This window comes from Nipponia nippon, unplaced genomic scaffold (genome assembly GCF_047370975.1).
Source record: "Nipponia nippon isolate SJK-2023a ecotype South Korea unplaced genomic scaffold, ASM4737097v1 scaffold_36, whole genome shotgun sequence".
Lineage (NCBI taxonomy): Eukaryota > Metazoa > Chordata > Aves > Pelecaniformes > Threskiornithidae > Nipponia > Nipponia nippon.
Window position 1 is genome coordinate 359,260 of NW_028262354.1, and position 24,030 is coordinate 383,289.

The 24,030-nt window shown below is 71.1% G+C and overlaps 3 protein-coding genes and 1 long non-coding RNA gene across 8 annotated transcripts; 1 reads left to right on the forward strand and 3 right to left on the reverse strand.

Annotated features, from left to right (window-relative positions):
* Positions 1–348: 348 nt before the first annotated feature.
* On the reverse strand, positions 349–7,317 carry ARHGAP30 (Rho GTPase activating protein 30). Of its 2 annotated transcripts, none has more exons than XM_087772159.1 (12): positions 6,985–7,317; positions 6,378–6,480; positions 4,662–4,806; positions 4,496–4,578; positions 4,311–4,418; positions 4,089–4,216; positions 3,849–4,002; positions 3,514–3,614; positions 3,304–3,381; positions 2,561–3,028; positions 2,268–2,470; positions 349–1,920 (listed from the first exon to the last, which is right to left on the reverse strand). In XM_087772159.1, exons 1-12 carry the CDS (start codon positions 7,091–7,093, stop codon positions 412–414), a joined length of 3,189 nt encoding a protein of 1,062 aa, XP_087628285.1. In that variant the 5' UTR covers positions 7,094–7,317; the 3' UTR covers positions 349–411. The 2 variants fall into 2 exon arrangements, with proteins under 2 accessions (XP_087628285.1, XP_087628286.1); XM_087772160.1 differs by having other exon boundaries at positions 4,662–4,802; positions 6,985–7,007.
* Positions 7,318–7,902: 585 nt separating this feature from the next.
* On the reverse strand, positions 7,903–17,483 carry NECTIN4 (nectin cell adhesion molecule 4). Of its 2 annotated transcripts, XM_087772622.1 has the most exons (9): positions 17,151–17,483; positions 13,224–13,577; positions 12,449–12,739; positions 11,838–11,952; positions 11,057–11,220; positions 9,946–10,093; positions 9,787–9,865; positions 9,209–9,313; positions 7,903–8,703 (listed from the first exon to the last, which is right to left on the reverse strand). In XM_087772622.1, the coding sequence occupies exons 1-9, from the start codon at positions 17,215–17,217 to the stop codon at positions 8,446–8,448; spliced, it is 1,581 nt and encodes a 526-aa protein (XP_087628748.1). In that variant the 5' UTR covers positions 17,218–17,483; the 3' UTR covers positions 7,903–8,445. The 2 variants fall into 2 exon arrangements, with proteins under 2 accessions (XP_087628748.1, XP_087628749.1); XM_087772623.1 differs by lacking the exon at positions 9,209–9,313.
* LOC148053804 (uncharacterized) lies at positions 10,011–12,590 on the forward strand. The gene is made up of 3 exons (XR_015707893.1): positions 10,011–10,125; positions 11,675–11,744; positions 12,492–12,590. It is a non-coding gene; the product is annotated as an uncharacterized LOC148053804 (long non-coding RNA).
* A 608-nt stretch (positions 17,484–18,091) lies between the features above and the next one.
* LOC104014443 (uncharacterized) lies at positions 18,092–23,283 on the reverse strand. Of its 3 annotated transcripts, XM_087772626.1 has the most exons (5): positions 23,215–23,283; positions 21,870–22,295; positions 18,858–18,998; positions 18,572–18,706; positions 18,092–18,397 (listed from the first exon to the last, which is right to left on the reverse strand). In XM_087772626.1, exons 1-5 carry the CDS (start codon positions 23,267–23,269, stop codon positions 18,330–18,332), a joined length of 825 nt encoding a protein of 274 aa, XP_087628752.1. In that variant the 5' UTR covers positions 23,270–23,283; the 3' UTR covers positions 18,092–18,329. The 3 variants fall into 3 exon arrangements, with proteins under 3 accessions (XP_087628752.1, XP_087628750.1, XP_087628751.1); XM_087772624.1 differs by lacking the exons at positions 21,870–22,295; positions 23,215–23,283 and adding an exon at positions 19,334–21,340; XM_087772625.1 differs by lacking the exons at positions 18,858–18,998; positions 21,870–22,295; positions 23,215–23,283 and adding an exon at positions 19,334–21,340.
* Positions 23,284–24,030: the final 747 nt, after the last annotated feature.

A 24,030-nucleotide genomic window follows, 5' to 3' on the forward strand; every position in this document is an offset into this window, starting at 1 on the left:
CGTAGCGCTGCGCGCCGCCGCCGCCATCTTGGAGCCGGGCACGGCCTCCCCGCCCCTCCCCTCCGGCGCCATCTCAGTGCGTGCCGGCCCCGCCGGGCGCCATCTTAGACGGCGAAGCGCGGCGCTTCCGCCAGGCGCCATCTTGGGTGAGGGCGGCGCCATCTTGGAGGCGGGCATCGCCCCCTCCGCGCCTCACGCCCCGTTCGAGCAAACCGGCCCGGCCCCGCCGGTGCCGCCGCCGTGGGGCGAGGGGCCCCCGCCCGGCCCCGCCCCCCCCCCCCCCCCCCCGGCTCGGAGCCGCCGCGTTGCGCCGAAGGAGGCCACAGCAGTAGACAAAACCCAGCGTGTTTATTGACCTGATCGCCGCCCGCACAGGAGCGCCAGTGCCCGCCGGCCCCGCGTCCCCGCAGCTCAGCGCTCGCCCGCCGCCCCCTCGGTGCCCACCGGCCGCCGTGACGGGGCCAGCGCCGCCCCCTCGGCCTGCGCCACCGGCCGGGTCAGGCTCAGCCGGCTCCGGGCCATCGCCTCGGCCTCGGGGGCCGCCGCGCAGCTGAGGGGCCGCAGCAGCCGGGGCCTGAGCGGGGCCCGCTGGAACGGCAGGGCCTTGGGGGCGGCGGGCGCCGGCTCCCCCCCGCCATACGTCTGGATCCTCCTCACCGGCGCCTGGGCCGGCTGCTGCTCGGCAGCCGTGGCCACCGCCGCGTCGAAGGATGCGCTGCCGCCCTCCCGCCAGCCCGCTCGCCTCGCCGCCCCGCCGCCGTTCCCGCGGGGCTGGGGGGGCCCCTCCGGCGCCGTGGGGCTGGGGAGCCGCCGGGGCGGCACGGTGGCGTCCCCCTCGGTGGCCGGGGACGCGCCCTCGGCCCCGGGCATCCAGGGCTGCAGGGCCGGGGGGATCTTGGCGAACTGGGGCTTGGGGGGCACGACGGGGACCGAGCGGGCCTGCTGCACCCTGACGGTGCGGGCGGCCAGGCGCACCGGGGCACTGCCGTCGCGGCGCAGCACGGCCACGGGCTCGGGGCGACCTGGCTCCCCGGGGGGCTCGGCCTGGCTCGGCTCCGGGGCTTCGGGGAGAGCGCTGCGCAGCTCTGGGGCCGAGGCAGAGAGCGAGGGAGATCCGGGGCTGCTCCCAGGGGTGGCACTGGTACCCTCCGTGCTGGCCGCAGAGGGCAGGAGTGGCTCGGGGACCCCCTCAGGGATTGCCTTGGGGACGGCCTGGGGGGCCGGGGGCTCCGCTGGCTCCTGGGGGGCCTCTGCCAGTGAGGCGGCTGGAGGGGACCCCAGTGAGGGCTGGGGCTCGCCCTCCCCAGGCTCCTCCGGGGCGGGGGGACGGGAGCCAGCTCCATTCTCTTCGACTTTCCCATCTGACGCATCGGGGTGGAGAACCGGCCCTGCTCCCGTGGGGCCCCCGGCTCCTCCGCCCTCGTCCCCCAGGCTGGCTTCAGCACTGGAGTCAGTTCTGCTGGGGCCAGGTCCGCCGTCCGTGGCCCCTTCCCCTCCACTGCCCTCCCCTGGGAGCTGGCTGGTGTCTGCTGCCCCCGCCTCTGCCAGCACCCCAGCAGGGTCCCCCGGGTGCTCCCCCTCACCCGGAGCGTCCTCCTCCGTGGGGCACGGCCCTGCCGGCCCCGGTGTCGGAGACCTGTCCTGCGGCACGGCGGTGCCATCAGTGCCATTGGTGTCAGGTTGGGCCGGTGCCGGGGTCTCCGGGGCTGTACCCTCACCCAGCGGCTGGTCGAGGGGCTCCAGCGATGCCACCAGCGGGCTGAGGTCGTCGTGGGCACTGAGGAACATGTCATCCGAGTCGGTGTCCCCGGCACGGTCCTCGATGTCCGAGCCGCTGGGAGCCATGAAGAACATCTCCTCGTCCATGCACTCCTCGATGGAGAGGTAGCTGGCGGGCTGCTCCATGGGGGGCTCCCCCGGCTGGCGACAGGGACGGGGAGGGTGACGGCCACGCCAGAGACCCCCAGCCCTGCACTGCCCCGAGGCCCAGCACCGGGGCCGGAGGGGTCAATGCCACCCTGTCCCCTCCAAGCCCACCCTGTCCCCTCCAAGCCCACCCTGTCCCCTCCACCCCCACCCTGTCCCCTCCAAGCCCACCCTGTCCCCTCCATCCCCACCCTGTCTCCTCCAAGCCCATCCCTGTCCCCTCCGTCCCCACCCTGCTCTCTCCATGCCCACCCTGAGCAGGGACAGTGGTGGTGACCCTCTGCTTGCCTCTAGCCCTGCCACCCCAGACCCAAAGCACTGGGACGGCGATGTCGGCTTACATTCATGAACCCGCTGTCCATCCCCTCCTCCATGGCCGGGAACCCCTCGCTGTCCCCAGGGCAGGTGTCCGGCAGCAGGGACCGTGCCGCCAGCTCCCAGTCCCCACTGCCCTCCAGCCACGTCTCCTGGCTGTCCAGGAAGGCGAAGGAGTCCCGCAGCTCCAGGGAGAGCCGGGTCTCCTCCGCATCCACCTTCTCCTCCCCTGTGGAGGGAGATGGAGGGAATTGAGCCTGGTGTGGCCCCCGGCACCCCAGGGCTCCTGCGCCAGCCGGTCCCGGCGGCCGCCTCTCACCGGTGCGGTGCTCGGGCGCCTCGGGGTCCCCGGCGGAGCGGCGGGCGGGCAGCGGGGGGCTGGCAGGCGGCTCTCTACCCACAGCCGCCTGGGCCAGCGCCGGGCACGGCAGCCCCCGCGTCAGGCGGGAGAGGTTGGAGGTGATGTGGAAGGGGACGGTGACAGAGAAGGGGCCGGAGATGTGGACCCCCGCGCACTTCTCGGCACGGCTGCGGGCGGCCTTGGGCGAGCGGCCGGGGGTCACCAGCAAGGCCCGGCCAGCTTTGGGGGTGGTGGGCTCCGACTTGGTGCTGCTTTCACCCTCCGACTCGGGGCCCCGCGGCTCCTCCTTCCCCTTCAGCTTCTCCTCCAGGCTCTCGTCCAGCTCGGGGCAGCTCTCTGGCGCCGGCAGCGATTGGCAGGTGTCGAAGCTCTCCCGGCGCTGTGGCGGCTGCTTCACCGACTGCTTCTTGCTCAGCCGAGGGTTGTCTGCGCCCGGCGGGGGGAAGAGTCAGGGCACGGAGGTGGCCACCATCCCCGGACCTCCCTGCGCCTGGGGACCCGGCTGGCTGCACCACGGGAGCTGCTGAGCTGGAGGACCGGGGCGATGCCCGGCGGCTTGTCTGTCCCCACACTGTCCTCTCCATCCCTACGCCCTCTTCTCCATCCCCATCCCTGCCCTCTCCATCCCCACGCTGTCCCGATGATCCCACCTTGGGGATGGGGACGGTTCCCACGGGAGTGGCATGGTGCGTCCCTCTTACCGTCGCTGGCGAAGGGGACGGAGCTGAGCGAGTCCATGCTCTTGGCTGGCCGCAAGCTTATTTTGTCGCACTTGTTATCTGAGGGAGGGAAGGAGAAGGGGAATGAGGACGCGCGGGGCGGCAGCGGGGCTGGGTCTGGGGACAGGCTGTCCCCCTGAGTGATGGGGTCCCTCCCTCTGGACCCCAGCAGGGGGGACCAGGGCTCCCCACCTTTCTCCTCCGCCTTCACCAGCTTGCGTTTGGCTTCGTGGCTGGAGCGACCCAGGTTGAAGATGGACCTCCACTTCTTGGCCTTGAGGGAGCCCTTCCTCCTGCGGGACCCTGGGCGTCAGGGGCGGCGGGCACGCCTGGGCACGCTCGCGTGCGGGTGTGAGCACACATGGTGCCTTTGGACACGTGCAAGAGCTCATGCGTGCATGCAGGAGAGCACGTGCATGTAAGAACATGTGTGCGTGGGATTACGTGTGCATGGCGCACGCGTGCCGGCGGCGCTGCCCGGGCTGGGGGGGTCCCCGGGGAGGGGAGGGGGTGGCAGTAGGCCCTACCTGTGGTCGCTGAGCTCGATGATGGTGTGGTAGGGCCGGATTGGAGGGGGCCCGTCGCCCTGGCTGAGTGTGGCCGGCACGTGGTACGGCGGGGGCTGCCTGTCCCCTGTCCCCCCCCCGCCCAGCAGCAGGGACCGCCGGGGGCACTCGCTGCCTGTGGGCCACCGAGATGGGGCGTCAGGGTCCCGCTGGGGACCCCCTCGCCATCTGCGTTCCCCCGCCTCCCCGGCCAGGACGTACTGCAGAGAGGAGCGTCCCCGAAGAGCTGCTCGACGTGGGTGAGGATGAACTCCACCACGATGGACTGGACGCGCACCTCCATGAACGCCGCCGTGCCGTTGAACCCCGTCGCCTCGATGTCCTTCGACCTGCCGCGGGGACGCCAGGAGCAGCTCTTAGGCTCCCCGGGGAAGGGGGGTGGTCGTCACCCTGAGCCCCCGAGCCCCCGTCCCTGGCGCTCACCGCAGCAGGTTGGGTGCCCAGACGATGGCCAGGTTCCTGGCGTGCATGTTGGTCTGGCTGCTGTAGGACGCCATGTGCAGGAGGTGCCTCATCAGGAACTCCAGGGTCCTGCAGGCACCGTGGCGCGTTAGGAGCAGCGATGCCCGGGGGGACACCGGGTTTGGGGTCCCCCCCCGCCCCCCTACCTATAGTGGGGCACCGGCAGCTCCTTCAGCACTTCCTTGATCTTCACCAGACGAGCCTCTTCCATCTGGATGGCCACCGCGTCCTGCCGGGGGACAGGGATGGGGTGACAAGTGCCACATCCCGGGGTTGGGGACGGGTGGCAGCGCTGGGGGGGGACACACTCACAGCAAATTTGTCATAGAGCTGGTAGGTGAGGAGGGGGTTGGGGAGCTCACGGAAATACGCCTTGCAGAGGGAGCTGACGCAGTGGATGTCCTGCAGGTAGACGTCCTTCTGCAGGTCGGGGCAGCGGTCGCTGTCGAACTCCTGCCTGTGAGCGAGGTGGCCGGCTCGGCGGCGGGGATGGGGACAGGGACGGCGCCGTCCCCCTCCTCAGCCCCACTTGGCTGCTGTGCCGTGGAGGGTGTTTGCTGGGGCGGGCTGGGATGTGTCCCCAGCGCGTCCCCGTGCTCGTGGAGGCGGGGAGGGTGTCTGGTCCCTGCCAGCAGGGCTCGGGGACGCACAGGGACCATCGCGCTCCCTGGGGAATCGATGCAGCCCCGTGGGCTGCAAACGGGGGGGGGTTCGTCAGCCGGGGCCTTCTGCGGCCGGGCGGGGGTGCGGGGGACGGGGGGATGGGGGGGACGGGGATGGCGGGGATGCTGGGGACAGGGGGATGGCAGGGGCAGGGGGATGGCGGGGACAAGGATGCTGGGGACAGGGGGATGGCAGGGACAGGGAGATGGTTGGGGACAGGGGGGATGGTGGGGACAGGGGGATGCTGCGGGTGCCAGTGATACAGGGACATGGAGGATGTGGGAACGTGGGGCACAGGGGGATGCTGGGGACCCTGGGGCTGTTGAGGAACGCCGGGGATATGAGAGTGTGGGGGACACTGGGGCTGTTGGGGACACTGCAGACCCAGGGGATGCTGGCAATGCTGGGGTTCGTGGAGACACAGAAAAAAGGGGAGGAAAGAAACACTCAAGGAAAGAACCGAAAGAGAAGAAGAGTGAAAAACCAGACCAAATATGGAAAGAATGAAAGAGAAAAAGAAAGAAAGAATAAAAAAGAAAATAAACAGAAGAAAAAAGGAAGAAAGGGAACAAGGGAAAGAAGGGCCGCAGCAGCACGGAGCAGGATGGAGCCGAGAGCTGCGGGAGCGCAGCACGGGGAAGGAAGGGGCCGTGGGGCACAGGAGGCGCGGCGGGGCCGGATCCGGCCAACTCAGCACCGAGGTCGGCTCCTGCGCCGGCTGTGCCCGTCCCCCTCCCGTCCCCGTCCCGTCCCCGTCCCGTCCCCATCTCCCTCCGCCTGGTCCCATCCCATCCCCGTCCTCTCCCACCGCTTTCCCGCCTGGTCCTGTCTTGTCCCACCCCTGGCTCTGTCCCACCTCCATCCCATCTGGTCCCGTGTCCGGCCCATCCCTGTCCCCATCCCATCTGGTCCTGCCTCCGCCCATCCCCGTTTCTGTCCTCTCTGGTCCCGTTTCCCGGTCCCCTTCCCATCTCCATCCTGCCTCGTCCCATCTCCATCCCACCTGGTCCCACCTCCCTCCCATCCGGTCGCAGCCCTGCATCCTCCCCGCTCCACCTCCATCCTCTCTGCTCCCATCTCCACCCCAGCCCCACCTCCCACCCGTCTCCCTCCTGTTTTCCTCCCATTTGATACCATCTGGTCTCCAGCTCCATCCCAGCCCCCTCTGCTTCCAATCTCCATCCCACCTGCTCCTGGCTCCATCTCCATCGTCTCCATCTCCATCCCATCTGTTCCTGCCTCCATCTCCATCCTGTCTCCATCCCAGCTGCTCCTGTCTCTGTCTCCATCCCATCTGCTCCGTCTCCATTCCGCCTCCATCCCCTCCATCCCCATCCCGTCTCCCTCCCGCCTGGCCCCGCTCACCGCAGCCGCTGGATGTTGGAGGAGACGCCCGACAGGCGGTAGATGCCGTCCACCACCCCGTGCTGCTCCACGAATTCGGTGCAGCTCCTCAGCACCTGGGGCACTGCGGGATGGGCACCCCGCGCCCGCCATCACCCACCTCCCCCGGCCCCGGACCTGCTCCTTGCCTGGAGCCGGGGGGACCGGGGCCACCCACCCCCCGGGTGCAGAGTGACGGCATCCCCATGGGGCAGCCGGTGCCTGCACCGGCCACGTCCGGGTCCTGGGGGCACCAGAGCCCCTGGCAGACTGGGGCCACCAAGTCCCCAGAGATGGGGCCACTCGTCCCTGTCCCCTCGGGGCCACAGTGGGGCACTGAGATTGGAGCCGTGCCAAGGTACCGGGACCCCCCAAATCTCGGAGGGACCTCACCGGGAGGTGCCCCGGCTGCGACGCTTGCTCAACCACTGGTGATGCAACTGTGTGGCCTGTGTCACCCCCGTCCCCTCCCCGCGGCACCCGCCCGGCTTCCGGCATCCGTGGGCGCGACCCCCGCGTGGGGGCTCGGTGGGACCCCGCGGGTGGGGGACGCGGGCGGTGGCAGCGGTGCTCACCGGCGGGTGCTTACCATCCTGCCCCGACTGCTGGAGATGCTCCAGGAGGTCGCAGCCGAAAACCCGCTCCTTGGTGCCGCCCTTGCGCCTCGCCTTCTGCCGGGCCTTCAGCGCCAGCGACATGGAGGCGGCGTGGACCCCCCCGGCGGCGGGGTCAGATCCTGCCCATGGCCCAAGCGGGGCGCGGGCGCCCCAGAGGCCCGGCGCGGCGGCGGCGGCCGGGGGAGGCGGGTGGCGAGCGGAAGCGGCCCCCGAGGAGGAAGTGCGGCAGCCCCGGGGCCCTGACGCAGCCTCGAGGGCCCGGGGCGTCCTGCTGGCGGCGGCAGGAAGGCAGCGGCCGCCTTCGAGGCCGCTTCCTGCTCCTCGGCGCGTCGAAACCACAGGGCAGGGTGCAGGCGGCACGCTTGCGCACGCTCCTGCACGCTCCTGCACGCTCGTGCACGCTTGCATGAGCTTGGGCATGCTTGCGCGTGCTCGGGCATGCTTGCGCGTGCATGAGCTTGGGTGTTCTTGCATGCCTTCGTGCATGCTTGCACGAGGTTGTGCACACTTCGGCATGCTCGTGCACGCTTCCACCTGCATGCGCACGCTTGCATGCAGCTCAGCTGCGCGCCCAGCGGGTGCACGGGTGGAGCACACAGGTGTGGCCGTTGTTGCACACGCGTGCACGAGCAGCATCCCGTGAGCGCCAGCCCCCGCCGTGTCCCCGTGTCCCCCCCCACTGAGACCAGAAGCACTTGACACAGGCTCCCAGGGTCCCGCGCGGGGTTTATTTACAAGCGCGGCCGGGCAGCAGCGGGGGGCTGGGGGCCCCCGTCCTATACAGGTATGTACACGTGGGGCGCGCTGTCCCCGGAGACCCCTGCCGCCAGCCCCATGCCCGGGGGGGGGCCCGGCCCCAGGGGGTCCCCTCGGCAGTTTGGGGGGGGGGGGACACGACACAGGGTTTTGGGGGGTTTTGGGGGGCCATGGGGGAGAGGGGACACAAGCGTCCCAAGTGCCACCGGCAAACCGCATCCCGAGCGGGGACGGCCGCGTGTCCCCAGCGCCGCGCGGGAAGGAGCTGACCCAGAGTCCGAAGGGATATTTGCGGGGGCTCCTGCCCCTGTCCTGTCCTTGGGGTGTCCCCACGCCCGTGGGTGCCCGGCGGCTCCGGCGCCCATGGGTCCTGGATGCTGCTGTCACCTCCTCTCTGGCCACTCACCGGTGAATGTCCCCAGCCTTGTGCCAGCAGCAAGGTGACGCCCGGGGACCGGAGCCCATCCTGGGGCGCGGTGCATGTCCCTGACCCCGTGCCAGCAGCAGGGTGACGCTTGGGGACCGGAGCCCATCCTGGGGCACGGTGCATGTCCCTGACCCCATGCCAGCAGCAGGGTGACGCCTGGGGACCGGAGCCAGCCCGGTGGGCAGGCAGAGCCGGGGGAGCTGCAGGGGGAACGGGGGTCCCTCGGGCGTCCCCCCCGGCCCCGCACGGCTCACACCAGGTGCCCGCGGCCGTTGATGTAGATGCCGTTAGTGGTCGGCTTGGCCTGCAGCATCCCGTTCTCCTGCACAAAGTGGGTCATGGCCTGCTTGATGGGGTCATCTCCCCTGCCGCCACCATCCTCTTCCTCCTCCTTCGGCTCCTTCCCTGCTGGGGTTGGCAGCAGCGGCACAGCCGGCACCTCCGTCTGCGTCTCGATCTCCCGCACCGTCGAGAGCGTCGAGTAGCTGCGCCCTTCGGGCTCTTCACTCTGCGGTGACGAGGGACGGGTCGGGGTCACCACCGATGAACGAACACCCCCGGGGACCACCATGGGGCTGGGGTGCTGCCACGGGGCACAGCCAGGGACACGGGTGCAAGGAGCTGCACAAGGGCTCGGTGCATGGGCCTGCAAAGGTGTGTGCAGGTGGGAGGGCTTTGCACACCCAGAAGGGGGTTGGACACATGGGGGGGGGATTGCATGTGTGCAAGAGGGGGTTTGCACATGCAAAGTGGGGTTTGCGCATATGAAAGAGGGGATTGCACACGTGGAAGGGGTTTGAACACCCCAAGGGGAGTATGCACCCGTGAAAGGGGGCTGCACACCCCGAGGGAGGGCTTGCACCCATGGAAGGGGGTCGCGCACCCAGAAGCGGGGGGCTGTGCCTGCCCAGGAGCGTGTGGAGGACACGCTCCGACAGCCACAGCCCCGGGCCGGGTGCAGGTGCGGGGCTGCGCCGTGCCCCCCGCCCCACCGTGCCCCCCGCGGCTCTCACCATGGCAGAGCAGATGCTGGTGCCGCGCAGGCTGTCCCCGCGCAGGCTGTCCCCGCGCAGGCTGCCCTGCCGGCTCTCCGCACGCAGCTGCAGCGTCTCCTCCAGCTGAAGCAGCCCCGTGAGACCCCGCACCTCACCGCCCAGCCCCGGGGTGCCCCACGGCCCAGCCCCACGGGCACCCTGCTCCCCGGTCCTCCTTCAACACCCCCGTACCCGGCACCGGGGCACCTTGATACCCACCACCCCGGGCACCCCAACACCCACCACCTTGAGTACCCCAAGACCCAATCCCTTAGGTACCCCAACACCCATGGCATCCCAGCACCCATCACCCAGGGTACCCCAATATCCAGTCACCCTGAGTACCCCAACACCCATCACCTTGAGTACCCCAAGACCCATTTCCTTGGCTTCCCACCACCCATGACCAGGCACCCCAAGACCGATCATCCTGGGTACTCCAAGACCCATCACCCTTGTGTGCCCCATCACCCAGGCCCCCCAATACCCATCACCATGAGTACCCCAAGACCCCATCCCCTGGGCACCCCAGGACCCAGGCCCCCGCCGGCCCCCACCTGGGTGCGCGTGTCGGTGCTGTGGCTGGAGTGCAGGCGGCGGATGGAGTTCTCCCGGGTGAGCGTCAGCTCCTCCTCACTGGGGGCACGGGGGGACACGCTCAGCACAGGGCCCCCCAGCCCCCACCGCCACCCCCCCCATGCCCCCCCGTCTCTTACTACTTCTCGGAGATGCGCTTGGTCTTGCGCTTGTGGTAGAGGGTCATGACGACGACGACGACGACGAGGACGCAGAGCAGGACGGCGGCGATGACGCCCACCACCACCACCGAGGCCGAGACCAGGTCCACCTTGCGCACCTCGTTGTCTGCGGGGACGCCCGTGGGGCGGGCAGGCACGGTGAGGGGGGCGAGAAGGCGGGGGGTGGACAGATGGGTGGGTGGGTGGATCGACAGACGAGTACACCCATGGACAGACGGACGGACGCATCCACAGATGGAGGGACAGACAAGTACAAGGATGGGCGGGCAGTTAGATGAACAATGGGTGGAGGGATGGACGGATAGAGGGAGGCAGCAGGGGGATGGATGACAGGATGGACGGACAGACGGACGAGCAGACAGATGAGCAGGGAGATGGATGGATGAGTGGACGGATGGGTGGGTGAGTGGGGAGATGAGCAGATGGGTGGGTGGATGAGTAAATGGATGAGTAGACAGACGGGTGGATGACGGAACAGATGAGTGTACAGATGGGCACACGGATGGATGGACGAGCGGACAGTGAGAAGTGAAAGGGGGATGGATGGATGGACAGATGGACAAAGGGGTGGGTGGATGAAGGGATGGAGGGAGAGGTGGATGGGTAGAGTGAAGTGGTGGGGGCGGATGGACGGTACATGGACGGGTGGATGGATGGACAGACAAATGGAAGGACAGACGAGGACAGACAGAAAGATGGATGGATGGATGGATGGATGGATGGATGGATGGATGGATGGATGGGCAGACAGACGGACAAACGGGTGAAGAGACAGAAAGGAGCACCTGGGGAAGGAGAGGTGAATGGATGGATGTAGGAAGAGTCTGGGGGGGACACACGGACAGACGGACGGCGGAGACACGGGTGCCTGGGAAGGGACGGGCAGGTGACAGGAAGGGCGGGCAGACGGAGGAGACCCCGGGGAGGGACAGACGGACAGACGCAAGCAGCACGGGACGGCGTTGCCCCCCCAGCCAGGCTCCCACCACCGCCGACCACCTGGGACCCCCACCCCAACGCCACGGCACCCCGGGGGGCACACGGGTGCCCCGGGCCCCCCAGCGCCCACCTGCCACCCTGCCCTTGATGCTGACGTTGGCCCGCGCCTCCTTGGCGGCCACGCGGTTGGAGACACGGCAGACGTAGTCCCCGGCGTCGGCGGCAGCGAGGGGCCGCTGGAAGACGAGGGTGTCCCCCTTCACCCGCACGCCGGCGGGCAGCGGGGCGTTCAGCCTGCGGCGCGGCAGCACCGTCAGCCCCCGGCGTGCCTGGGCGGGCGGCGGCGCCGCCGCCATCAAAGCTGGGGCTGCCGGTTCCCACGGCTGACGCCCTGCCCCGGCCCCGGCGAGGCTTGCCCAGGCACGGCACCACCTGCCACGCTCGACGCCGCCGAGGCCCTCGGCATGGGCACGCCTGGGCAGGGACACGGCGGGGACGGGCGCGGGTGCGGTGGGGGGGGACGCGGGCAGGGGACACGGCACGGGACGTGGGTACGGGCAGGGGGGACACAGCAGGGACGTGGGACTTTGCCAGGACATGGGCACAGGCAGGGGGGCACGGCAGGGGACACCGGCACGGGCAGGGAGGATGTGGCAGGGACATGGGCACTGGCAGGGGACAGAGCTGGGGCACGGGGCACAGGCAGGGGACACAGCAGGGACATGAAGGTGCTCTGGACACCCGGCAGGGACACAGATGTGCACGGGGAACACAGCAGGGACATGGACACAGGCGAAGAGACAGCACGGCAGGGACAGGTAGGCATGCGGGGATGTGGCAGGGCCACCAACGCGTGCGGGGAGGACGGCAAGGCCGGGGCCAGGCGCGGGGGACGGGGACAGCGTCCTCACCGTGTCCAGTTGTAGGTGGGGGGCGGGTTGCCATCCCCCAGGCAGGTCAGCGTGGCCCCCTCCATCCCCTCCTGCCACTCCTCCGTGTGCCCCAGCACCGAGGCGTCCGACAGGTCTGGGGACAAGGGGACAGTGAGGGGATGAGCAGGGACGGTCCCCATGTCCTGCGGTCCCGCCGCGCCCCCCATGTCCCCAGCATGCCCCCTGTGCCTTTCGTCTCCGCACATCCCCAGCGTCCTCCGTGTCTCCTCCATTCCCAATGCCCCGTCCTCCACGTCCCCAAAGTCCTCCATGCCAACATTCCCCAATGCCTTCCATGGCCCCCTGCCACCTATGTCCCACACGTGCCCCAGTCCCCGTGTCCTTCGTGTCCCCAACACCCTCCACCTCCCCAATGCCCCGCACGTCCCTCAATGCCCCCCACGTCTCCAACGCTCCCCACATCCTTCAATGCCCCCCATACTCTCTATGTCCCCAATGCTCCCCATGTCCCCCATGTCCTCAGTGCCCGCCGTGTCCTCCACGTCCCCATATCCTCCACGTCCCTCAGTGCCCCTCATGCCCCCCACATCCCCAGTGCCCCCAGAGCCCCCCATGCCCCGGTGCCGCACAGGCAACGCTGAGGAGGTGGGTGATCCTCTTCTCGTGGCGCAGGCCGGGGTGGGCCACCACGCAGGTCAGGCTCTTGCCGTTCATGCTGCGCCCAGGCACCAGGAAGAATTCGCTGGTGACGGAGGCGGAGCGGGTGTGCACCGAGCGGCGCGTGGTGTTGGTGCCCCGCACCTCCGTCTCCCAGCGCACCGAGGGCACCGGATTGCCCTCCGCCGTGCACGAGGCTGCCAGCGTCCGGCCCTGCCCCTCCTCCAGCGGTGGCCCCGGGTTCAGGATGGGCAGCGGCGGCACTGCGGGCGGCACCGGCGTCAGACCCGCACCGGCATTGGCACCCGTGGGTGCCGCCCCCGCTGCCGGGCTCTGCCACGCTCTGCCACACCGGTGACCCCAGACCTGCCTGCCGCAGTTGTGTCTCCAGTGCGACTTACTGGGTGCCCAGTACCGGTTCCCCTGTGCCCGTTCCCATGCCCCTTCGCATTTGCCCCGTGCCCATCGCCCACCGCCCCGTGCCCACCGCCGCTTGCCTGCTGCCCTGTGCCCACCGCCCCACACCCATCACCCCCTCCCCACCGCCCTACGCCCATCGCCCCGCGCCCACCACCCTGTGCCCACCGTTCCGTGCCCACTGCCCCCTCCCCACCGCCCTACGCCCATTGCCCCGTGCCCACTGCCCCATCCTCCTCGCCCCACGCCCACCACCCACCACCCATCACCCCGTGCCCGCCGCCCATCAGCCTACGCCCACCGCCCCGTGCCCACCGCCCGGGCACTCACCCAGCACCTTGAGAGTGAGGCGCCCCTCGAAGTTGCCCATGGGGAAGGTGATGAGGTGACACTCGTAGTCACCCTCGTCCCCCTGCACGGCGTTCTTCAGGATGATGGCGCCGTCCTCCAGCGCCCCGTCCGCCCGCCACAGCACCCGCCCGACGTAGGGCTCCTGCACGTGCTCCCCGTGCTGCTGGTTGAGCACGGCCACCTCGGCGCTGCGCCCGGCTGGGCCCCGCTTCAGCCAGGTCACCTGCACCACCTGCTCCTGCTCCTGCGCCCGGTACCGGCACGGCAGCACCACGTCCTGGCCCAGCACCGCCGTCACGCTGCGCTCCACCTCCACCACCCCCGAGCGGCAGCCTGTGGGCACCCAGGCTGGCACCGGTGCGCTCGCTCGGCGCGCTTGTGCCGCCGCATGCTCGCACGGTCCTCCCGGCACACTCGTGCTTGCACACACTCGTGCTGGCACTCACGTACATGCAAGAACGCTTGTGCACGCTCCGGCACACTTGGGCACGCTTGTGCTTGCACGCACCAGGCATGCTTGGGTGCACTCGCATACATGCAGGCACGCTTGCGCACACTCAGGCACACTTGTGCTTGCACGTGCATGTGCGTGCTGGGTGCACTTGTACACGTGCAGGCACGCTTGGGATGCTTGCACACGCTCTGGCACACTTGGGCATGTTTGCGCCTGCACACGTCCATGCATTCCTTCAGGCACACTCACATACACTTGGTGCGTTTTGGCAGGCTTGCACACACTTATGCACGTTTGGGTGTACTCACACACGCGCAGGCGTGCTTGCGCACACTCCAGCACACTTGTGCACGTATGCTTGGGTGCACTCGCATGCATACAGGCATGCTTTGGCACACTTGCGCACACTCCAGCACACCTGGGCACACTTGCGCTTGCACACATCCATGCATTTCTTTGGGTGCGCTCACATACACGCAGGAACACTTGGGCACACTTGCACACACTCAGGTGCACTTGTGCGCGCTCACAGGTACTTGTGCTTACGAACGCTCACACATCCTTAGCTGCGTCCACCATCACTTGGGTGCACTTGCGCACACTCATGCACAAGTGTGCAGGCTCGGGCGTGGTTGGACACACTCGTGCATTCCTTGGTGCACTCACGCACACTCAAGCACAGCTGTGCACACTCATATGTGCCCAGGCACACTTTCGCACAATCATATAGGCTCAGGCGCGCTTGCACACTCATGCATGCTTGGTTGTGCTTGGACACGCTCATGGGTGCACTCTCATGCCCACGCACACCTGGGTGTGCTCACAAGCACTTGAGCACGCGTGCACATGCTCATGAGTACTCAGGCAAGCTTCTGCACGCTCACGTGTGCTTGGATGTGCTCACACACGTGCACACGCACTTCAGCACATTCATGCATGCTCGTGCATGTTTGGACGCACTCGGGCATGGCTGGGCACACTTGTGCACGCTTGGACGTGCTCATGCTTGCACACACTCAGGCACGCTTAGGCACACTCACACATGCTTATGCGTGTTTAAGCACACTTGCACACGCACAGGCATGCTCGTGCACACTTTGGCACACTCCAGCATGCTCAAGCACGCTTGTACATGCTTACGCATGCTTGTGTGCCCCTGGACACATCCATGCGTGCTTGAGCGTGCTCACGCACACTCATGCACATTTGGAGGTGCTTGTGCATGGTTGTGCACGCTCATCACGTTTGGGCATGCTTGCACATCCTTGGACAGAGTTGTGCACACTCGGGCGTGCTTCTGCACGCTTGTACATGCTTACGTATGTTTGGGCATCCTTATGCCGGCATAGACACACTCACGCACACTTGGGCACGCTCACACGTACGCAGGCACGTCCACCCGTGCTCACATCTGCTTGGGCACGCTCACGCACGCTTGGGCACGCTCAGGCACACTCGCGCACACCTGCACGCGCTCAGGCCTGCTCGCACCTTTGCGCTCGCGCCGACGCGCTCCTACGCTCCCTCGCGCGCGCTCCCGCATCCCCGGCCGCCCGGCAGCCGCACGCTCGTGTGCGAGGCCGGCGGGTGTCGGGGCGGGGCACGGGGCCCGCCCAGCCGCTCGGCGACGCCGGGGGAAGCGGCCGGGCCGGCATGGCCAGCCCAACCGGCCGGCACGCATGCCGGGCTCTGCCGTGGCTTGCGGAGGGCTCCCGCCCCCGCCAGCCCCCGGGGCCTCCCCGCCGAGCCCCCCGCCGCGCCGCTCGCCATGCCCGGCCTAATTACCCCCCGATTAGTCGCCGGATTAATTAAATAATTGCGGCGCTGCCCGGGCCGTGAGTCACAGCTGCGCTGCACCCAAGGCCCTGGCCCTGCCTCGGTTTCCCCTCGCGTGGCGACGGGGTGCCGAGGGGCCGGGGGTCCCGGCGGGGCCGGGGTGCCGATGCCGCGGTGGGTGCCGGGTGCCGTCGGGGCTGGCGGGAGGCCTCCGCCGCGGGGCGTCCCCACCCAGCGGGGCCGAGCGCGTGGGAACGGAGCCGGGAACCGGCTCAACCGGATCCCACGGCCCCCACGCCCCGGCCGGGCTCGCGCCCGCGGGATGGGGCATGGGGGGCCGGGGGTCCCGGGGGAGGCGGGGGGCGAGCCCCGGGGGGTGCACGCGCGCGTGCCCGCGCAGCCTCGCCTTCACACCAATGCGTGCGCACAGACCAGCGTCGCCCCTCGGCGCGTGCACAGGGGCCGTGTGCCCGCACACGCGTGTGCGCTTGTGCCCCTCAGACACGCGCGTACGCGGTGCCCTCTCCAAAGCGCCCACACGCGTGTGCAATCACACGGGCGCACTCGCCCCACGCGCACACGCCCCCCCCACTCGTGGGTGGCGCGGCAGCACCCGCCCGGGCGGGGGGCGGCTGGTGCCCGGTGATGGGCTCAGTGCGGCTCCCTGCCCCCGGCCGGGGGGGCCACGGCCGAGCCACCCCCCACTCGCGGTATGAAGCCCCCGACCCCCCCGGGCTGCGAGTCACGGGGGGGGTAGGGGGGTGGGGGGCGTCACCCGCCCGCGGCGCCCAGCCCGTTCCCACGGGTCCTCCGCCAGTGGGGAAACTGAGGCAGGGCACTCACCCCCACCCCCCCCCGCAGCACCCTTGGGTGCAGCACCCAGCGTGGCGCAGCTCGGGGGGGGGGGGGGGCGCCCCCAAGCGTGGGGGAGACAACGGGGAGGGGGCGGGGACCCCCCCGGTGCCGGGTGTCCCCCGGGGGCGCGCCCCGTCCCCGCCGTGCGTGTCCCCCCACGTCCCCCCCCGCGGCCGCGCAGGTGCGCGCACACGGACACGCAGGCGGCGGCCGCGCACACGCGTGTGCAGTGCCCGTGGGACGGCGGGGGCACGCGCGGCCCGACCCTGCCTGCCTGGCACACGGACGCACGGACACGGGCACACGGATACGGACACACGGACGCACGGACAGGGGCACACGGACACACGCACACGGACACGCAGCCACAGGTGCACGGAGCCACAGGTGCACACGCGAGCGCACACACGTACACACACACACGCGTGTGCACCCCCCCGTGTGCACACGCACCCCCCCCCGTGCACACCCCCCCCGTGTGCACACCCACACCCCCCCCGCGCACACGCGTGTGCACCCCGCTCCCCGCGGGCCCTGCCCGGGCGCCCGCCCCCGCCCCCGGGGCTCGCCCGCTCCCGCCCCGCTGCCCCCCGGTCCCGCAGCCCCCGGGGAGCCGCTGCCCGCGCTCCCGGTTCCCCACCCAGGGGGGGCCGCAGCCGCTGCCCCCGGTCCCGGTCCCCCCGTGCCCCCGCCCCGAGGGAGCCGGTGCCCCCGCCCCGGTCCCGTCTCCCAGCCCGGAGCAGCCGGTGTTGGTTCCCCCCTCCGGGGTCCCGCTCCCGCCCCGCGTCCCCGTCCCCCTCCCGGTGCCGGCCGTGCCTTACCGGTGGCGGCGAGGAGGAGGAGGAGGAGGAGGAAGGGCGTCCCGGGCCGCATCCCGCGGGGGGCCATGCGGACACCTGCGGGCTCACGGCGCTGCTCGGCCCCCGGCCAGCACCATCCGGGCCGCACCGGGCTGCACCGGGCCGAACCGAGCCGGACCGGGCGAGACCGGGACGGACCGCGGGGCACCGGCACGGACCGGGCTGCACCGGCACCGACCGGGCTGAGCCTTCCCGGGCTAAAGCGGGCCGGACCGGGCCGCTCCAGGCTGCACCGGGCCGAACCGGGCGGCTCCGGGCCGAGCGCGGCGGAGGGGCCGGTGCTGCGCCGCTCCGAGCCGGGACGGGACGGGGGGCGGGGCCGGGGCGGGGCCGGGGGCGGGGCCTGCGGGGGTGGGGCCGGCAGGGTGGGGCCGGGCGGGGCGGACCGGTCCGTCAGGTCGGGGCAGGGGCGGGGCCGAGGGCGCGGCCTTAAAGGGGCGACGGGCGCGGAGGGGCGCGGCGGGCCCCACCCGGGCGCTGCCTCCCCGCCTCAGACGGGGCCCCCGTCACCCCCCCCCCCCCGGTCACCCCGTAACCATCCCCGGGTCGCCCACAACCCACGTGCCCTCCCATTGCCCCCCAGTGACTCCCCTGCCCCCCCGGCCCATCGTCCCCGCTGCCCCCCAGTGACACCCCCGTGCCCCTCACGGTGACCCTCATGTCCCTCCCAGTCCATTCCCCTTCCCTCACGGTCTCCCATTAACCCCCATGTCTCTCCCAGTTCCCCCCCTCAGACCCCTCCACGCTGAGACCCCACAAACATCCCTGTCTCCGCCCGAATGCTGGGGCAGAGGAAGGGGGAGCGCTGTGGGCTGGCACTGACACACACCCCCCCCAAATTTGGGGTCCCCAAATCCCAGCGGACACCGCAGCGCAGCCCGCGGGGGGGCACGGCCGTTTATTGGCACAGCAAAAGTCGGGAGGGGGGAAAGGGGGAGGAAAAACAGGGGTGGGGGCGAGGGGGTGGGAGAACAGGGGGAGCTCAGCCCTGCCGAGATCGGGCACAACTCAGCACAGCAGTGGCTGGGCACAACTCAGCACAGCAGTGACCCGCACCCCAGGGTGCCCCCACCCGACTCCTGTGGGCAGGAGGGTGGGGGCGAGGGTGGGAGTGGGGGCCTCCCGAGGCGCCGGGGGCCCTCAGGCACCCACCACATCAGAGCTCTCCGGAGACGGGTCCTTGGCGGCGGCACAGAGGTGGAAAAGCCCTGGGGAGGAGAGAGGAGGCCATGGGGCGTGGGGCAGCTCGGTGTGGCCATGGGGGCCCTCGCTGCCACCCCCCACCCACGGGTGCCCTGGGCACGTGGCTGGGCCCAGCTCAGCCCTGCAGAGGCCGGGCACAGCTCAGCACAGCCGTGACCAGGCCCCGTGGGCACCGCTACCTGCCGAGCTGGTGAGGACAACGGCGACCCAGCCCAGGATGTAGGACCAGGAGAAGCGCCAGGCGGTGCGGGCCGGCCCCAGGAGGCTCACCGTGCCGGCCGTGTACACCGCCAGCCCCAGCAGCGCCAGCAGACCTGCGGGCAGAGGGGACGGGTCAGCGGCACGGGCCAGCCCGGCCTGCGAGCCCCGAGCCGGGCGGGCAGAGGCCGTGCACAGCTCAGCGCAGCAGTGACTCCCCTGGGGACAGTCCCCGAGGCCCGTGTGCCCCAGCCCGTCCCCACGTACCAGCCAGGAGCAGGGTGATGCCAGCCACGCGGGCACGCGCCCGCCGGGCAGCGCTGGCCACGACGGAGAGCCCCAGGGCGAGGCCGCCAGCGGCGGTGAGCACCGAGAGCAGCATCAGCACCCGCGTGGCCTCCCATAAGGCTGGGGAAGGGGAGGGAAGGCGCTGGGGACACCTCGGGGACACGGGACCCCGAGTGGCTGCATGCCCAGGACAGTGGCCCCATGCCCCACCCACAGAGACCAGGCACAGCTCAGTGCAGCAGTGACACCGCCCCCATCCCCACCCACAGAGGCCGTGCACAGCTCAGCGCAGCAGTGATTCCCCCCATCCCCACCCTGCAGAGACCAGGCACAGCTCAGTGCAGCAGTGACCCCCCCATCCCCACCTGCAGAGGCCACGCACAGATCAGCGCATCAGTGACCCCCCCCATCCCCACCCGCAGAGGCCGTGCACAGCTCATCTCACCAGTGCCTACCTGGGGTGCCAGGGTGGGGGCGGCAGTGCCCCCCGAGGCAGGCGCGCCACAGCCCGAGGCTGGCGGTGCCGCCGGGCGCCCGGCGCTGCAGCCAGAAGTGGGTGGCGGTGGCGGCCAGGAGCAGGGCCAGGCCGCTGGCCCCGCACAGCAGCCCCCCGCTCGCCGGCATCCCCCTGCGCCGGGCAGGGGCTGTGGGGCTGCTGCCACCCCCCGGGGGGGACCCGGGTGTGACAGCGCCAGGGGACACAGGGGACATCTCTGGGGGGAGGGGGGCACCCAGGGGGTGGCATCTCCAAGGGACACAGGGGACATCTCCGGGGGATACGGGAGTACCCGGGGGTGGCATCTCCAGGGGACACAAGGGTACGCAGGGGTGGCATCTCCGGGGACGCTGGGGACAACCCTGGGGACATCTCCGGGGGACATGGGTGTACCCGGGGGTGGCATCTCCAGGGGACGCTGGGGACAACTGTGGGGACATCTCCGGGGGACACGGGGGTACCCGGGGGTGGCATCTCCAGGGGACACAAGGGTACGCAGGGGTGGCATCTCCTGGGACGCTGGGGACACCCATGGGGACATCTCTGGAGGACACGGGGGTACCCGGGGGTGGCACCTCCAGGGGACACTGGGGACAACCGTGGGGGCATCTCTGGAGGACACGGGGGTACCCGGGGGTGGCATCTCCAGGGGACGCTGGGGACAACCCTGGGGACATCTCCAGGGGACACGGGGGTACCCGGGGGTGGCATCTCCAGGGGACGCTGGGGACAACCCTGGGGACATCTCCGGGGGACACGGGGGTACCCGGGGGTGGCATCTCCAGGGGACACAAGGGTACGCAGGGGTGGCATCTCCAGGGACGCTGGGGACACCCATGGGGACACCACGGGGGCTGTCAGTGGAAGCCAGGGTGGCATCTCAGGGATACGGGGGTCCCCGGGGGTGGCACCTCAGGGGACACCAGGGGCATCTCCAGGGGACACCGTGAGGGGGCCAGGGGTGGCACCTCTGGGAGGCGGCTGGGGACACTGGGGACAGACCCCCCCCGGCACCCACCCCCGGCCACTCACTCACCTTCAGCACCCGCCAGCTGGGTGCCCCATGGCCGTCTGTCCCGCTGTCCCTCTGTCCCTCCGGGAAGGGGACAGGGGCCCCGGGGGGGCAAGGCCACGCACGTGGCACTGCCATTGTCGGGGACACAATGTGGGGAAGGCTCTGGGTGCTGACGCGGCGATGGCTTGTCCCCGCCAGCGTCCCCCCGGGGTGACACCGGGGCGGCAGGGGACACAGCCAGGGTCCCCCCCGTGTCCCCTGTCGGGGTGCCAGCACCCTGGGGACAGTGGGTGCCATCACCACGGGCAGGATCAGTCCCGGGCAGGGCTGGGGACCCCGCGGCCACCTGGCTGGGGACAGGACACTGGGGACACCGGGGACACTGGGGATGGGGACATGGGGCACACTGGGGACAGCAGGGACTATGGGGACATGGGGGACACTGGGGACACCAGGGATGGGGACACCAGGGACATGAGGGACACTGGGCTCAGGGAGGATGGGGATACTGGGAATGGGGACACTGGGGACACTGGGGGTGTGAGTCCCGGGGGTCACTGCCGGGGGTGGCCGAGGAGGCGTCAGCCGGGGCTGTCCCTGGTGCCACCCTGGGTGGCAGACGCGGGGGGGGACACGCGCCGCACACGCGTGTGCCCTGGCAGGCGGGCACGCACAACCCCTGCGCACACACTGTCACACGGGGCCGGGCACGCTCGTGCACACGCGTGTGCACGCCCCCGAGCACACGCACCCCCACGCGTGCCCCCCCGTACCCCCCCACGCACACACACACGCTGCCCTCGCACACCCGCGCGCACCCCGTGCCCCCTTGCACACGCGCCCATGTGCACACACACACTCACACGCACGCTCACGCCAACACGCACGCTCACACACACACGTGCCCAGACACACGTGCCCGCGCGCACACGTGCACGCTCACGCACACACGTGCACAGGCACGCGTGCTCCGGGGTCACGGGCCGCGGGCCGGCGGCGGCGGCAGCAGCAGCAGCAGCAGGAGGAGGAGGAGGAGGCCGAGGCCGAAGCCGCCACGAGGGGGGGCCCCGGAGCAGGGGGGGCTGCAGGGGGCACCTGGGGGGGGGGGAACCAGCTCAGGGGCTGCCCACAGCCCCACAGCCCCGACGCCAGGGTGAGGGGCTCCCACTGCCCCCCACCCCCATAGCACCCACAGCCCTGCCGCCAGGGTGAGGGGCCCGCACTGCCCCCCCCCTCCCCCCCCCCCCCCCCCAGCACCCCCAGGCCTGATGCCAGGGTAAGGGGCTCCCGCCGTCCCCGCAGCCCCGAGGCCAGGGTGAGGGGCTCCCACCCCCTACCACCCCCATAGCACCCCCAGGCCTGATGCCAGGGTGAGGGGCTCCCACCCCCATAGCACCCCCAGGCCCGATGCCAGGGTGAGGGGCTCCCACCATCCCCGCAGCCCCGAGGCCGGGGTGAGGGGCTCCCCACCGCCACTCACCACCGCTGAGGAGCAGCGTCACCTCCCCGCAGGCGCAGTCGTCCTCGCCCAGCAGCAGGCAGGTGTAGGTGCCGGCGTCCTCGTCCCGCAGACGCCGCAGGACCAGCACCCCCGGGGTGCCGCTGGGCACCCGCAGCGTGGCGCGGTCACGGTAGAGCGGGCCACAGCAGAGGCTGCCGCGGTGCTGGCTGCAGACGGTGGCCTCGGCGCCCGCAGGGCCGCCCCAGAAGCGCCAGTGCATGGCCTGCAGCCGGCCCAGGGGGACGCCGGCCACGGGGCACCCCAGGGTGACGCTGGCACCCAGCGTGCCATTGGCCTGCACCTGGCCCCGGTGGGGGCTGCGGCACACCCGGCAGCCCTCCGATGGGTCACCGTGGCCCGTGGCTGGCTTGGCTGGGCCGCAGGACAGGGACAATGCCGAGGGGCCTGGGGACAACGGGGACTGTCACCAGCACCGGCACCCACCCAGTGTGGATACCCACCGGTGCGGGACCCTGGGGACTGTCACTGTCCCGCGGCCATGGGGGGGGGACACTGCTGGGGACCCTGGGGACTGTCACCGTCCCGTGGCCATGGGGGGGGGGACACTGCTGGGGACCCTGGGGACTGTCACCGTCCCGCGGCCATGGGGGGGACACTGCTGGGGACCCTGGGGACTGTCACCGTCCTGCAGCCATGGGGGGGGACACTGCTGGGGACCCTGGGGACTGTCACTGTCCCGTGGCCATGGGGGGGGGACACTGCTGGGGACCCTGGGGACTGTCACTGTCCCGTGGCCATGGGGGGGGGACACTGCTGGGGACCCTGGGGACTGTCACCGTCCCGTGGCCATGGGGGGGGGACACTGCTGGGGACCCTGGGGACTGTCACCGTCCCGCGGCGTGGCCGTGGCAGGGACTCACCGCTGTGGGACACTCGGGGACCACCACCACTGCCGGTCCGGTCCGGGACCGGGACCAGGATGGGGACGTGGACAGGGACACGGAGGCAGGGACAGGGGCGTGGGAAGGGACAGGGACAGGGACGGGGACAGGGACGGGGACATCGCCCCCAGCCCCGAGCCCTGCTGTCTCCTGCAGCCCCCCAGTGCCCGTCGGTGCTCCCGGTGCCCCGGCACCCCCCGGACCCCTTGCACCCGCTGCACACCCCAGCCCCCCCGGTCCCCCAGCACCCGCTGCACCCCCGGACCCCCTGCACCTCCTGCACCCCCAGCACCCCCCAGCACCCTCTGCACCCCCAGCACCCGCTGCACCCCCCGGCAGCCCCTGCAGCCCTTGCACTCCCCGGAGCCCCTGCACCCCCAGCACCCCCCCCCGAGCCCCCCAGCCCCCCCAGCGGCACCCACCGGGGGGCAGCAGGGCCGAGCCCAGCCCCAGGGGCAGCAGCAGCAGCACCCACATCTCCGGGCGGCGGCTCCGGCGGGGCGGGGCGGGGCGGGGGCCGGGGCGGCCGGGGGCGGGACGTGACACAGGACCCCCCCGGGGCTGCGGGGCCCCCGCGGGGGCGCCCCGCGCCCCCCACGCCCCCCACGCCGGGTCCCCCTGGCTTGGGGCGTCCCCGGGGAGACCCCGCCAGCCCCGGGGGGAGAACGCGCAGGGACCCCCCCAGGGGCCCGATCCAGCCCTGCGGCGGGCGGCTCCTTCCCGGTGTCCGCCCTGGGGGCCCCCAAAGGCACCCGCAGCACCCGGCTGCGTGTGTTGTGTCCCCCCCCCCCGAGTCCTGGTGTTGTCACCTCCCTTGTCACCCCCGTGTCCCGCCACTGGAGGACGCCTGGGGATGGTCCAGGGGGTCACCGTCCCCGTCCCCCCCCCCGCCGTGTCCCACCCAAGTTGTCCTCATCATCCCCATGTCCCACCCAGGGGGTCACTGTCACCCCTGTCCCACCCAGGGGGTCGTCGTGATCCCCATGTCCCACCCAGGGGGTCACTGTCACCTCCATGTGTCCCCCAGGGGGTCGCTGTCCCCACTGCCAGAGGATGCTCAGGGTGGTCCAGGGGGTCACTGTCACCCCTGTGTCCCACCCCGGGGGTCACAGTCGTCCCCGTGTCCCACCGCTGCCCCACCGCAGGCAGCTCGTCCCTGCCCCTCCCGCCGGGGTCCCCCACGCGTGCACCGAATCCACCGGGGCTCAGCATGGAGAAAGTGGGCTTCTCGCCAGGGG

What these genes read in the sequence shown, in the direction of transcription:
- ARHGAP30 (XM_087772159.1), bottom strand. Translation starts at nt 7,093, where the DNA reads ATGTCGCTGGCGCTGAAGGCCCGGCAGAAGGCGAGGCGCAAGGGCGGC. An exon ending in ATCGAGCTCAGCGACCACAG is followed by an intron (nt 3,615 to 3,848) that starts GTAGGGCCTACT and finishes AGGGTCCCGCAG; the next exon opens with GAGGAAGGGCTCCCTCAAGG. An exon ending in GGTGAAGGCGGAGGAGAAAG is followed by an intron (nt 3,382 to 3,513) that starts GTGGGGAGCCCT and finishes TCCCTCCCTCAG; the next exon opens with ATAACAAGTGCGACAAAATA.
- NECTIN4 (XM_087772622.1), bottom strand. Translation starts at nt 17,217, where the DNA reads ATGGCCCCCCGCGGGATGCGGCCCGGGACGCCCTTCCTCCTCCTCCTC. An exon ending in CCTCCTCCTCGCCGCCACCG is followed by an intron (nt 13,578 to 17,150) that starts GTAAGGCACGGC and finishes GGGTGCCCACAG; the next exon opens with GCTGCCGCTCGGGGGTGGTG. An exon ending in CATCAAGGGCAGGGTGGCAG is followed by an intron (nt 10,094 to 11,056) that starts GTGGGCGCTGGG and finishes GCGTCCCCGCAG; the next exon opens with ACAACGAGGTGCGCAAGGTG.
- LOC104014443 (XM_087772624.1), bottom strand. Translation starts at nt 20,153, where the DNA reads ATGCCACCCCCGGGTACCCCCGTGTCCCCCGGAGATGTCCCCAGGGTT. An exon ending in CATCACCCTGCTCCTGGCTG is followed by an intron (nt 18,707 to 18,857) that starts GTACGTGGGGAC and finishes CTCTGCCCGCAG; the next exon opens with GTCTGCTGGCGCTGCTGGGG. An exon ending in TGTCCTCACCAGCTCGGCAG is followed by an intron (nt 18,398 to 18,571) that starts GTAGCGGTGCCC and finishes TCTCCTCCCCAG; the next exon opens with GGCTTTTCCACCTCTGTGCC.